We start from the raw sequence: 14,916 nt of genomic DNA, 5'->3' as shown, positions 1-14,916 counted from the left end.
TTTCTGGGTTCAAGTATTAAAACAGACCATCAACAATAATCTTTGACTTCACAGAGTGATGTAGGTGTCTCCTATTCAGTTATTGAACAGACTCAACCCTGATTGAGTAGAAAACCAGACAAGAACTGCAAAGTGAGAGCTAACTTTACTGTTTTTACACTGTAACGTTATATCCTTTGGAATCAAAGTCTGAAACAATAGCCACTGGACATTCAGGATCAGAATGACATTACTTCTTAAGCATTCCAATAACACAACAGTGTTTATGTTAAACTAACTGAACTGAATAAATCACAAGTTTGTATCATGTGTATCTACAGTCCAACTCACTGGTAACATTTAAACGTCTATTAGTTATATGGAAACATGCATGAACAACAAACAAAATACTTACAACGTACAACAATTAAACTTAATGGTTGTTTAGTATAATATCATCCGTTACGCGTTGGAATAATTCAAGAATAAATACGTATTTACCTTTAAATGAGTCGCTGTGCATTTTAGGCATGAAAATGGAGGCTCACCTTTTGTGGTTGCAGTTGCACAAGATGTTAATTCATGTTATCATTTCACAGGTGTACAACGTGACTCTATCCACTGTTTACACGTGTGTTACAATTCCGGTTAAGGGCGGAAGTGGTTACGTTCGACAAAGTGTGTCAAACAGGACCCGAGAATGAACGATCCGTGTCGCACGTTCCGCATACATGAGCATAATCTGTTTTCAAACCCGGATTATGATACTATGATACTATTATGATTATTTTATCTTGCTAGTAAAACCGAATGATAAAGCAAGTTGTTTAGCAACAGAAAACCAATCATAAACTTGTTAAATATGCATGCGTTCTTTGAGGTAAAATGGCAATGTCTGGCAGGAAATGCTTTAAATCATGGAGTCTTGAATAATTTTAATCATAGAATGACCTTTTTTAATGAATTGATCTTCTGAGCGAATCAAAGACTCGCTTGTGTATTTTTATTTTATTAATTTTTTTACCCACAGAGAGAGAATAAGTGAATAAATCATAAAACTTGCAATTTTATTTTATTGATGACAATGATTTTTGGTGTAGAGAGTCACTGATTAGAATCAAAATCCTCACTATAAACTGTTAAGGGCATAGTATATGTTATATGTCTGGGAATGTTTGGCAACTGTTAATGTTAATCAACTCTAGAGTTGACTTTCAACTCTCAATGCCTCCGATTTAATTCTTATTTCATGTAATATCTGAAAATAATAAATATATAAATACAATTAAATTAAAGCAATTCAGAGGACACAAATTCAGACATTTGAACATTTTATTTTAAATACATATGTATTATTTTACAAAGTGACAGGTTGTGTGAGCATAATTTAATGTAGAATAAATATCCCAACTGCACTGTTATACCTTAAAAGAGCAAGAAATTAATAAATAAGTTCTGAAGTACTTTCTGGTGCAACCATAGACTACTGTTTCCAATCTACTTTTTGGTAGAAAATGTAAATAAATAAAGTCCGTCATATAAATAAAAAGTCTGATGTGGACATCTGATATTGCTCTGTAACCAGCACTTGCACAATACCATGCTTCCTATATAATACAGTCCAAACAAAATAATTCTACTCTTCAAGTTAAACCCAGTCTTTGTCTCCTCAGGTTATGGATGTTTGCAAGATTACTGTAGATCCATCTGGCCATTGAAGTTCCACCAGGCTGGCTCCATTTCCCCAAGGACATCCTCCAGATACTGAGAGGACAGATCTGGAAGTGGGGCCACAGGCTGCTCCTCAGCGATCCTGTCCAATGGGCTTCCACAGTCAGTGTAAGGCACAGAGGGAGAGCAGTTTTCCAGTCCCATGTCCCAAAATGCAGAATCAGAAGAGGCAGGAGAGGTGGCAAGTGACTCCAGGCCACTAACACATCCAACTCTGGCACTCCCATGAGGGTAAGGAGGTGGTGGGTAGAGGAAGAAATGGCTCTCATCCTTGTAGGAATTCCCAAAACTCTGCGCTGGTAGATTCCATGTAGACTCAGGAGAGGACTGTGTGCTTCCTCCAGAGCTCCAGCTGTCTGCAGCTTGCAGATCAGAGGGAAGGGAGGGAGAACAAGAGCTGGTTCCCATCAGCCTGTTTTGCCGTGGCTTAATAGCAGGTGTGCTGTAGGCGGTTGGAGGAAAGGTAAAGTGCTGTGGAGATGTTTGAGCCATCTGAATGTTGAAGGACGCCTCTTGAATGCCTCTATGGTGGCCACTGGCCCCAACACTAGCCATGTGAGGTGGTAGAAGAGGGCTGGGCAGAGGAGAGGTACTATCCAGCTGTGGTGAGGTCCAAGTGTCTCTGTTCTTTAGGGTTCTGGCCCTCTTGTTCTGGAACCACACCTGGAAAAACAAAACAAAGTTATGTTAGCATGTTAATGGATTAACATCTTTATACTTTAAAATGTATATGAAAACAGATGTTTTCTATATTGATGCTGACATACCTGAATACGTGACTCTGGAAGGCCTGTTGCTTGAGATAGACTTTCCCTGACACTAATACCAGGGTAAGGATCCACGCTGAAAGCCATTTTTAGAAGTTCTAAATGCTCTTTGTTAAAACTGGTTCGCTTCCTGCGGCCTGCAATCTTACTGGCCTGTGAGCTTCCATCTTGAGCTGTAAGAGTAAAAAATAAAAGTCATTAATTTTCTTGACATTTTGGCAAATCATCAAGAGGATATAAGAAATATAAATATTTCAGAAAAGAAATTCTTAAAATATCTTTAAAATATTTAAAATAATATTTCAAAAAAGTTACTTAAAATAAATACTTAAAAAAATAAATAAAAAGGAATTCTTACCAATGCAGTCAGTCCACATGTCTTTGAAGGATTTTTGATTTAAGAATGTAAGGATGAGTAGGTCAAGCTGAATGCTTTGTTACTGCTCCTTGTGGTACAACTAAAGGTTGCCAATATTTATACCTGCCCACCTGATGGTCCAGAAAGGGGCTGTCCTAACACTTATACACTTAAAAGGTTAAGTGGGCTCTGTGATCTCTAATGGGCAAGTCACACCTCCATTTCTGCCACACCTTAATTTACACTTCATTCATCCATCCATCATCTTTTTTTGTTCATCACAAACACTTGATCAATTTGCAAACATGTCAAGACAATTTGTAAGACTGTTTATAGAAATACTGCTTATGTTTTAACTAGCCTATTACGGCGTACTAATTTTGAAAAGAAATACTTTTGCAGGTACATGACCATATCTTTATTAGGATTTTACATAGCCTACATTTATGCATGTATGTATGTATTTATTTAAAGTAATTGAAAGTCTATAAATACATTTTACATTCAGTTTGCAAAGTTTATGGTGAATTTTATTTAATTTAAAATATAAAAAATGTAATTATATTTAAACAATAATAAAATATGTACATAATAGCATTTTTTTAATTCTCTCTACCAATATTATTTGTATGTATTACTATCAATAACAATATACATTATAATTATATATATTTAACGGATATACATTTAAAGAAAAATAAATATACAAATAGTATGTATTTTTTATTTTATGTGTATATACTAATTTCAAGTATAGAAGTTTTGTATAACCACAATGTCGTTTTAATAAAAAAAAGTTAAAACTGTTTTTCAAAAGAGGAATTGTTACTATACTTAATATTGGTATAGATATTTATGATCATGCCACACTGTTTCTCATCACAGTTTGTATTAAATGATGTGAACTTAAAAGTATCTAGTTTCGGACTAAACACTGTTTTGTGTTGGAACAGTCTCTCAACAATAAAAAGGTACGTATACTGTATATTCTTAATATCATACAAGAAGTAGAAAGATTTAAGTTTCAGCATTTTGTGATAATCAAATTAAAAGATTACCTTTGTCGTAGGTGTGAATAGGTTTGATGAATATGTTTACACCTCTTTGATTAATATGCCCTAATCTGTTTATACAATTGCTTCTTTGAAGCCAACTCCAACACATTCACGGCTGTAAATACTCTTGATCAATATGAATAGGCTCCAGTCACAGATGCCTATAGGTCTATATAATTTTTACCCTGACAATTATAATAATAATAATGTGATTACATCTCCCGCACCATATTTCCAAGTTATTAGAACATGAAAACACTTTTAAAAAGCAGCACTGGAATGCTCTTATTTAAACAATGAAGACAACAATAAATCTTAGCTCTTCTATTAAATATTTTAAATTATGGCTAATGTACAGATAAACCTGCTGCTCTAAGGTCAGCGTCAGTATTGTTGGTACAGTTTGGGCTAAACTAATATCTGCATTTCTTACCTGATACTACAATAATTAAGTATATTTCGTATTTTTTATTTAATTGTATTGTAATTTTTACATGTACCTGGTTAAAACGTTTGTTATGCTGCAAGATCACCTTGTCCTAAGGCCTGGTGAATTTCTAATCTTGGTCATCCTTCCTCATTCAGGATTTTAGCATAATAATGGCCTACAATGACAAACAATAGTAATATCTCAAATGTGAAATTTGAAGTCAGTGGGCTCTATGATCTCCAATGGGCAAGTCACACATGCCACACCTTAATTTGCACTTCATTCATCCTCTTTTGTTGTTCATAACAATCACTTGATCAATTTGCAAACACGTCCAGAAAGTTCGCAAGACTGTTGACAGTAATATGTTTGGAGGTATTTTCCCATATTTTTCAGTATATTACATACCTTTTAATTGTCTTATTTTTAAATAAATCACTCTGATTATACAGTTCATGATAACCTTTATTGAATTTATAATATAAAAAATACAACAATGCAGTTACATTACAGTTATAGTAAGGAGATATTTCAGAAATATTTCAGAAATCTCAAAATAGCATTTTAAATATTTAAGGCAGTTTTGCCCTTTTCGGTGACCACCTAGTCTGGTGGAGTTCTGACCTTGGTCATCATTTATTCTAGACCTGAAGTTACCAAATTTGAATTTTGAAGTTGTATGTTGAAATGCAAGGACAAAGTTTGTCTGATTTGTGAACTTATATCATTGTGATTATTTATACTTACATAAAAAGTATACATATAGCTGAACAAAATATAAAAGTATTATGAATAGATATATTTGCATTAACATTCATTGTTGTAGCCCATTTCATTTATTTATTTTGGAAATAATTAGCATTTGTTGTGAGGATTTGTTACTTAAATCTTTCAGAGAACCATCATGGAAAAGTATCAAGTCCAAGCTGCAATAAGGAAAATGTTTGTCAGATTTTCATTGCACATTAATGTTTGTTTGTATAAAGTGTTATGTTTGTGTGTAAATAAGTCATGGCAAATGTACTGCTTTAACATTTATTGTAAAAAATATGTTTCTTTACTAACTTATTTGTTCTGGAAATTAGTTTTGTGCATGTGTTACATAAATCTGCTAGAAGAGTATCATTGTCATCATCATGACCACCATCATAATAGTACAAAAATCAATGCATCTGCATCAGGTCAGTGCGCTTGTATTTACAAACCAGTAAACATTAGTTTAACTATCCATGGAGAGTAATGATATTGTAGGTCAAGATGGCGCACCATGATCTAGAGTGAGTCATGGCGTCCCTAGAGTCCACAAAACAACAGTATGCATGGCCACTTTTAAAAATGGGTTTAACTGCTTCTAATACAGAGCAAGAACTGCATGGATTTTGATTTAAACAAGGCGTTCTATTCATGAATTAATCAAAGGAGTATTTTATTCCATTTAAATAATTTGTTTCGAGGTTTAAAGCGAAATATTTGTTGGTAAAGACGACCTAATGAGTCTTTCAGGTAATCCATATTCATCCGCTCTGAGTTCCTGCCTCACGCGCAGTGAAGGGAGCGGAACCCGGATGGAACTGTCATGGCTGCCGTCACCGACCTGCCAGTCTAAAGAGAAAAAAGAGGTAAATTTCTCCAAACTGCGCTTATTTAAAACAGCAGTATTAATTTAGACATAATGTCATTAATTCAACTATAACTGCTACTTTTTTGAGTAGTGTGCTCCTGCGTTGACTTCTTTAGTTTTTTTAATCGTTTGAATACATCCAGCGTGGGTGGGGGCGACTTGCTTTATTTTTGTTGATGTGGATAAATAACATGGCTTATGAGTGATTGACTTTGAGTGGCATTTGCAGACGTGTTCCCTATGAGAGTAGCGGGATAGTCGGTGTGCATCCAGAATGCACGGCCATAATTATCGCGTTGAGTCGATTGACAAGGCACTTCCTTTAGTTGAATGTGTATTATGTGCGTCCGCGTTGCACAAAGTTGGTGAATGTCAACTTCATTTAAATAACGGACTTTTATCATTCGCAGATGGACGACTTAGTTGTTGAGTGTTGCTAGTTTGTTTGATGTTTTAAAAAGTTTGTACCTCTGTAGAGTGATTGTAAAGTAATGAAATCTTGGCCAAAAGTTTAGCTAATATAGCAGTTGAGGAAAATGAGTAACATTAACGTTAGAGATAAATCATCGTTGTCCGTGACGAGATGTGCTTGAGTTTAAGGTCATCCTGAAGTTCACAATTCATATATGATATGATGTGCATGCATCACTTCACTATGTATATTCAAACTGGTTTAATTTTCCCAGTTTATGATTAATGCTGGTTTTCTTATTTGCAAGTGAAATTTACTGTCAAAAGGCACCAAGCAGAATTTGGGCTTGCCAAATGACACATTTTGCTGCTTTGCAACACATTTTATAGATGTATAAAATATAGTATAATATAGATATGATGCTGGTCACAGTTCATCATACTTCTTGTTTGGTTAATGAGACCTAATAGAAAATAACAGAGAATATATATATATACTTTTTTTTTTTTTTGAGATGTAAAAAAAAAAATCATTTGAAATCTAAAGTGATACTTTTAATCAGTAAGTTGTTATTTTTAAATACTGAATGTTATTAAAATTTTAAACAGTTTCTGGGCTTCCCTGCTCTCCACATATTTGACTAATGGCATGTTTATAGGTTTATAAGTGAAATCTTAAACTACATTAATAATAGACCCTTTGAATATATATATATATATATATATATATATATATATATATATATATATATATATATATATATATATATAAAATATTATTATTATTATTTTTTATTTTTTATTTTTTTTTTTCATACCGAGTTTGAATTTCTAATAATGAGATACTAGGCATTTTCCCCACAGTAAACATTTCAGTTATTAAACAATATTAGAGATGTTGTTAGGTGACCCACATACATCTGTGACATGGCATCATCATTACATTGCATCCATTTATCATCTTGGAATTTTGCATTTCTAATTTTGTGTAAAAATAATAATAAATTCCTAACATTTGGCAGTTCTATTATGAATAAAGACACAGATATGTAAAAAATTAGCATAGTTGGAATTTCTTCTTCTGGTTCATTCTTTACACTGGAGTGCAATATTCTTCTCTGTAAACGGTGTACAACTCATTTTGGAAAATGTAGGAAATCATCCATGTATTTTATGTTTGCAGAACATTGGCATAATAAACACTGTATAAAAGTTTTAAACTGCAGCAGTGTGATTAGTATGCAGTTCTGAACATCTCTGAAAACATCAAATTTTTGGAAATCTGCAGAATGCTCCACAGATTTTCACAGAATGTGTAGAATATTCAGAAACATCTGACTGCAGAATATAAAAAAACTGATGTATAAATCCATATGGACTCATAACAATTGCATTTTACATAGGAATGCTTTTATCATTAAAAGCTTTTTATACTTCTTATCCTGCAGTATACAATTTAAAAGCTTCTTAGACTGTAGTTGTTCAGGACGTAAGGAATTGAGGTGAATGGTGTTGAAATATTTATGTCCTTCTTTCTTGATGTTAAGACAACAAGCTTTAAAAAGCAAAAAGATGTAGTCTGACATTTTAAACAAATACTAGTATTGCAAAGCTTATACACTCAACATGCTGCATTAAATAAAAGCATACCAGCTTTTACTAAAGGGGTAATTTTTCTTAACTGCTGTTAACATTTAATTGGGCTGTAGAATTATTACTATTTTACAATATAACAATGCTTGCTTGTTTTTTAATATTGCAGGAGCCTTTATTCTAAAGCATGGAGGTTGACCTGATGACATCAGATGATCCCCCTGAAAGCCATGACCTGAGCCAGGATGATGACCCCTCACTGGATCACACTTTGCCTCTCGAATTGGCACATCAGCTTCCAGAGACAACCTCTTGCAATGAACATTGTGACCAAGAAACACCCCCTGAGGAGTCAGCCACTGATAATCTTCACACAGACGGCAAAGCTTCTGGAAAGACTCCATGTAAGATGCAGCAGGGTGCAATCTTCTCTGGAAAAATACTGAGTTTTTGTTGCTCTGAATGCAAAGACGACACCACTTACAGCCCAAATGACTTGCTGAAACATTTTCAAGGAACACACAAGGGGACTCTTCCAACTTATCCTTGTGATCTGTGCTTGTTTGTCACCAATGAATTCTCATCTCTTCAGCGACATCGCATCGGACATCGAAACACTTTGGTCGCGTGTGAGATTTGCAACGATGGGGTGCAGTATTCGCTTCTTTTGCTCACCAGGCACTTTACCAACTGCCACAGCCATAATGGACAGTTTCTCTGTAAAAAGTGTGAGTTCTCCACCCGTGATGCAGGAACCTTTGTTCAACACATACATCATCACAATGAACGTAATCACAAATGTGTGAAATGTCCACATGGCAGCCCCACGCAAGGGGAGCATCAGAGGCATAACATGGTGCATTCTGGGACTTTTCCTTTCTCTTGTCAGATTTGTGGCTATAGTGCAGCTCGCAGAGATTATCTGAGCAAACATCTTACTATGGCACACGGTGAGGAAATGAACAAGTGGAGAACAAATGAGGACAGTTCTGCAGTTAATTCCCCTGGATTAAAACGGTTGTTTAAAAAGTCTCCTCCAGTTGGAGGATCCAGAGAATCGCAGTCGATGTCAAAACGTAACTCAGTCGCCGGTGTAGGTCTGCTTGATCATAATGGCAGGTTGTTTAATCCTGAAAAAACCTTGGAGGAGACCCAGCAGTTCCTTGAAAGAGCTGTTGGGGTTAAAAAGGAGAGTGTTAAATGGACAAAGTCTGCACTAAAAAGTGAGCCGCAAACTTTGCACCTCATTCCATCAACAACGCCACAACCAAAGTTACAAGAGCATGAGATTAGTCCAGGAAGTCCAGGAGTTCTGAATTCAACCAACAGCAATGGACTGACTGTCCTTATGGTGAAAAATAAAATTTCTATTCCACCGAACTGCACCACTAAAGTCATGGGTTTCAAGATGGTAGATGGTAAAAAACATTTAGTTCTAAAAGTCATACCGACAAAACAAGAGGACTCCACTGCAAATGAAGGGTCTGATTCACATATTGGTGACGATGAAGGTAAAATAACCAGCAGCCCCTGCTCTTCATCCTCACCAAGCATAGGAACTCTCCTTAGTTTAGAGTCTGGTGAATCAAATGAGATATCTTCAATTAAAGAAGAGTCACAGGAAGTTGAAAATCACATTGGCAACCATCTCCCCCTGATAAATGAGCACAAAGTTAACTTTGATAGTCCGATTAAAGCTAAAGCAGAGCAGGTTAATAAAAAGGATACTGAAGTCTCACATAGTGTTAAAGTACTGTCTACGGCATCAAAAGATGCTGCACTTTTCCTGTGTCAGAGCCGTCATTCCAATGGAAGGTCATCGCCTCATCTGCATGAGGTGTCTTTCCTTTGTCCGAGTGAGAAATGCTCCACTGATGATATCCAGACAGCCAGCACACTTCCTGTTTCAACTAAAGAGCTTTCTTCCACTGATTCTGATTTGCTGATGGCTCAAGTAGATTCATCTAAATACAAGGCTAAAGTGTTAGCTTCAGTTATAGATGAACCCTCAGGATCACAGTCATCTGCTGATAAAAGCACATGTCCTGATGCAATTTCTGATTTAGAATCAAACCCTGCAATGTCTGTAGAAGGCAAGTCCACAAACAGTGATATCCTGAAATCTAAACTTCCATCAAAAACGACTAAAGATGAAACATTTTCGGTGATAACAGAAGAATCTCTTATCCAGGAACCATGCGAGAATAGCACTGAACCAAACTCCCCTATTAAAAAACCTGTGGAAAAGAGTATACTTGATTTAGTGGCTAAAGAAGAGCAGGATTCTGATTCTGACCAAGTTAAGACCTCTACTACAAAAGTTGGAGAGAGCTTTCAGTTTTACCCAAATGCTCATTCTGAGTCTCCAGCCTCAGACAGTATTGTTGTAAAGTCCTCTGAAGTAACTAAAAACAAAACCACAGAGGCAAACGCACAAAGTGAAACTAGTAAAAGTGCATCAACTGAAGCCAAAGATAGTAACACAGAAGTTGAAAATAACTTTCTCAATTCCCCAAGTCAAGAGGTCTTTAGTTTCCACAATTATTCTAAAGACACTTCTGGAAGCTCTCCTGATTCATTGCTGCCTGAGGAAGACTCACCGCAGGGCTTGGAGGAAGAAGAATGTGAGGAGGATTTTGGTGATTGGAGCTTAACTCTTCCACCATCGCCGCCTCTTCTGACTGAAGAAGATAGCAAGGGAGGGGCAAATGAGAGTGATCTGGTCTCTGAAAGTGGAGAGAAAGCATTAGAGAGAGTGTCAGATAGTGATATTGAGGTCGATGAGTGCATAGCTACTGTCGATGATTCACTCATTCCTGTGCTTCCAGAAAAAGAAGCAGCAGCTTGTTCATCAGTACCAGAGGAGAAACAGGAAGATGTCACCTTTGCAAGCGAAAACACAGCAGCAAGTGTGAATAGTGCGGCTGTTTTGGGCAAGATACTTGAAAAGCACTCAGACGCCATAATCAGCCAGCAGCTTGAGAAAGAAAGAATGAGGTCTTCGGCGACGGTACAAGAAACTGTTAGGCCGACCAAAACCACACTTCGGATCTTGCAGACACCTGAAGGAAAACAGCAGATGTTCCTTCAAACTACAGACACTCCATATGCTGTGCCAGTTCAGCTGAAAAGTGGAGCTGGGTTCAAGCTAATTACTAAGTCCTGTTCTCCCCAAATTAATGTGTCTTATGTGAAACCTGGGATTGAGATGGCCAGCAAGACTACAGGGTTAGCTCTTACTTTAAATGGAGGCAGAATTGGCATGTCTGCACAGAGTTCAAATCTTGAAACAAAAGGTCAAGTGTCTGCCCAGATGGCACCAAGTGGCATTGGAAACCGCTACTTCGTCAATGCTTCTGCTCTTAAAACATCTCTTCTCTTATCAGGTGCTGTCAAGTCCTCATCTGGAGAACAGGCAACCAACGTGCCACAGACTTGTTATTTGGTTCAAAGACCACTCCCTGTTACGCCAGTTAGTAGTGAGTCAAGTGGTTCGAGTTCAAAGACTGTGCTTGCAACCCGTCCTGTATTGGCCATGCCTGTGAATGCTGCAGATAAAACCAGTCCTTTGCAGGCTGGGAGACAAGCTTACTTGGTTAGATACATTTCTCCTGCCAAGTCAGGTATACTTTTGAACAATTCAGATGGGAAAACTTTGAACGAGCCTGGCAAAAACAGGGTTTTCCTTAAGATCGTTCGTGGTCCCAACGGCACCAGATTTCTCTCCACCGCTCCATACACCACAGCCAAAAAATCTGTATACCTTGCCACAAGCTCTCTGCAGTCGCCTTATTTGTTTATGTCCTCAAATGAATCTTTAACCAATATGTCAGCAGGACTTAAAACCTCTACTAATTCACAAGGTCTCATTCATAAATTCATCCCTGCATCCCAGCTTAAACATATTATACCCCAGTCCGATGTTCAGATCAAAAACAGGGCTGGTCAAGATGTAGCATTACAGAAATCGCCCCTTGTTCCCTGTTCCATCCGTCCACGTAGCCAAAGGAAACGGAGGCGAAGGGCTTTGTTTGAGGAAATGCTGGAGAGCTCCTCCAAAATGAGGAGAATCTCCAGCAAGTCGTCGGTCGAGAAAGACGCTACCTCAATTTGGGAGCCTGTTGCGAAAGATGTGGTGAGAACGCTGAGGCTCTGTCCCTTTAGTCCACTTCAAGAAATCAAATCTCCCCGGCGAAACCAGCCTGTGGTTGTGCTGAACCATCCAGATGCAGACATTCCTGAAGTTGCTAGCATCATGAGGTCCGTGAACCGATACAAAGGTGAAGTTCTCAAGGTGGCACTGTCCCAATATACAGTTAAAGCCCTGTCGGAGTCTCCAAGAACGCTTGCAAAGCAGAATGCTTCCAATGGCAGTGGGGATGAAAGATCAAGGCCAGTAGGTGGTGCTGTTCAAGAGAGATTCATACTGAAACTGAAGTTAAAAAAGACTAGCAGAAATAAATATGAGGTGGTGAGGTCCTCATCTGCTGGTTCAGAGCAGCAGTCAAATTTTTGTTGCTGGTTTTGCGGCCGAGTTTTCAACAACCAGGAGGACTGGATCGGCCATGGTCAACGTCATCTAATGGAGGCAACAAGAGACTGGAATAAGCTGTTCTAATGCAACTACAAAACCCCTGGATTGGGCCAAATGCCATCCTTCATTGTAAAAAAAAAAAAAAAAACTTTTGTAATATTTTCTTTTTTTTCTGTAATAGTACAGTAAGATACAGTTAACCTGTTGATGTTATTTTTCCATAGATTTTTTTCTTCAAAAGCTTTTAAAGAGTATAGTGTAATAGAGAAGAGTTTGTTACCTGGAACAAGTTTGTATGTAAATAATTTTCACCCTTGTATATTTAAATGAAAACCCTTGATTATGTATAGAGCGGAACTGTGAAAACTGGACACACTGTATGTTTATGGTGCAAGCAGAAATATCACTGGTATAAGATGGTGCTGTCTCTTATAGACCTCTTTTAATGTTGACAATTGAACTGAATTCTCAGGTAATTCCATCATTTCTGAATGAATGAGTGAATGGTCCAGTTTTTTAAAAAAAAGTAATCTGTGTTTGATTGTAGATTTTTATGTACCATTTAAGTATAGTTTAAGTTGGCTACATTGTCACACTGAACCAATTCTAATTTCCAATGAATGTCCTTTGCGGGCCTTAGATATTGTGAAAATGTGCAAAGAAATTTAATTTGATATGCAAATTTTAAAGCGATCGTTCACCCAAAAATAAAATTTGTTGTTTTCTCACTCTCATTGTCGTTCCAAATCTGCACAATTTTTCGCCAGTTTTATCCGTGCAGTTAAAGTCAATAGAGTCTAAAACATCAGACCCCACTGAATTTAATTCTACGTACATTTTTAAAAAGATCTTCATCAAGGTTTGATGTGACATGAGGGTGAGTAAATGAAGGTTGAATTTGATTTTAAGGGTGAACTATCCATTTAAATATTATTTAGGAATTGTGACACACATGATATTGCCTAAAACATGCCCAACTGGTTCCTGTGGAAACCATCCTGTTAAAATGTTGTGTACTTTGAGGTGGTTTGCCATTAATATGCAGTATTTGTTCTCATGTTGTATCTTTGGGTCAGTTTCGTGTTTTGCTGGTACCATGCATCTCCCTTCATTATGTCAATTCAAACCTCGTGTCATTTCTGTAGCAATAATGGACTTTATAATAATGTAGTTGGAATTTTTCTCTGTAAAGATATTCTGAACCTACATCTGTCAGGCTTTGGTGCTTTTTGTTGTCCTTTTCCTTATTTGAAATGAAGTAATGCACCTGTAAATGTACTATTATGCTTTACTAAAAGAGATAAAACAGGATGTATTGAGATGCAAGCCAACAAACCTCAAATAGCCAACCAAACACTAACTGTATTTTAGTTTTCTGTGATACTTGAGTGCCTCATTCTGCCTCAAAGTTTTCACAAAAGGGTCTGTTTTTTCCATGGTAAAGTCCAGATTTGTAAGATTCTTGTGTGCTTAGCAGAGTTCAAAGATTGAAAGTTGTGACCATTTATCCATCGCTACATTGTTTTTTGATTTCAACTGATTTATAAACCACAAAATTAGGAGTTGGGCCTTCCTTTAATTATTTTCTTTTTTCTCAAACACTGTATTCTTATTGATAGCCCTAATATCAAGTCTTTACAATATGTGTTTATGTTCCATAGAAACAATTGGTTGACAGTTTAAAACTTAACAAAACACAGCTGAGATGTCATTTGAGTTATAAAATTTAACATGTCCTTTGCATTAAAAGCATGGTTTACTAGAAGTTGTTTAAAATGCAACACTGTCCAGAGCTGATGGTGTTTTTAAATCTTTGTGAGTCTGCCATTTTGTTTTGTTTGTTTTAAAATATATATATATAATTTCTTGTTAAATATAGATAAACACCCCACAAGTGCCCCGATCTGCCACATAGTCCCTGAGATTTCTCTAATTGTTAGGATGGGTGTCTTCATTTGTCTGTAAATTTATTGGTCTTTGTCCATTGTGCTTGAAAGAAGCTTTGATGGCAGAGGTAATAATCCATCCTTGATTTAAGTAGCTAGTGTTCAGTGTTTTATAGTTGTCCGAATAAATCTGTGGATTTTCTGAAGCTTTACTTTCCCATGTTCAGTCAGTAAACTTTGTTTCTTTGTTGGCCTATAAGGGTTTTTTATTTTATTTTAATATTCACTCAGTATGTTTGTCACCCTCTTTGTGACATGACAATCACTGTTATACATGTGAAGTGTTTATGCAAACCGTAACAGCTGACTAATATTCAGCTCAAATGGCCCAGCTTGAAATAAGTAATGTCATGCCATGAATGAGCAAAAATATAGTCTTCACTCAGAACCGAAATAATGTTTGTCCTCAAGCCAAAACGTCCTTCCTCCTTGTTGTAATGCCCATGTCTAACAGGTTTTATTGGGATCTGAGAGACAAGTTTATTTTTTTT

General features: G+C 36.6%; 2 protein-coding genes across 2 annotated transcripts; one reads left to right on the top strand and one right to left on the bottom strand.

Moving 5' to 3' along the window:
* Positions 1-1,309: 1,309 nt before the first annotated feature.
* LOC132121790 (double homeobox protein 4-like protein 4) lies at positions 1,310-3,418 on the bottom strand. Its single transcript, XM_059531542.1, has 3 exons — positions 2,836-3,418; positions 2,478-2,650; positions 1,310-2,373 (listed from the first exon to the last, which is right to left on the bottom strand). The coding sequence occupies exons 1-3, from the start codon at positions 2,852-2,854 to the stop codon at positions 1,672-1,674; spliced, it is 894 nt and encodes a 297-aa protein (XP_059387525.1). The 5' UTR covers positions 2,855-3,418; the 3' UTR covers positions 1,310-1,671.
* A 2,183-nt stretch (positions 3,419-5,601) lies between these two features.
* Positions 5,602-13,118, top strand: si:ch211-214e3.5 (zinc finger protein 518A). Its single transcript, XM_059532426.1, has 2 exons — positions 5,602-5,939; positions 8,115-13,118. The coding sequence occupies exon 2, from the start codon at positions 8,133-8,135 to the stop codon at positions 12,561-12,563; it is 4,431 nt and encodes a 1,476-aa protein (XP_059388409.1). The 5' UTR covers positions 5,602-5,939; positions 8,115-8,132; the 3' UTR covers positions 12,564-13,118.
* The last annotated feature ends 1,798 nt before the right edge of the window (positions 13,119-14,916 follow it).

This window comes from Carassius carassius, chromosome 40 (genome assembly GCF_963082965.1).
Source record: "Carassius carassius chromosome 40, fCarCar2.1, whole genome shotgun sequence".
Taxonomy (NCBI): domain Eukaryota; kingdom Metazoa; phylum Chordata; class Actinopteri; order Cypriniformes; family Cyprinidae; genus Carassius; species Carassius carassius.
Note: the sequence above shows the minus strand (reverse complement) of the source record. Positions and strands in the feature narration are given on the sequence as shown.

Coding starts and splice junctions, on each gene's coding strand:
- si:ch211-214e3.5 (XM_059532426.1), top strand. CDS start 8,133: ATGGAGGTTGACCTGATGACATCAGATGATCCCCCTGAAAGCCATGAC.
- LOC132121790 (XM_059531542.1), bottom strand. Junction 2,374..2,477: donor TTCCAGAGTCACGTATTCAG/GTATGTCAGCAT, acceptor TTGTTTTTCCAG/GTGTGGTTCCAGAACAAGAG.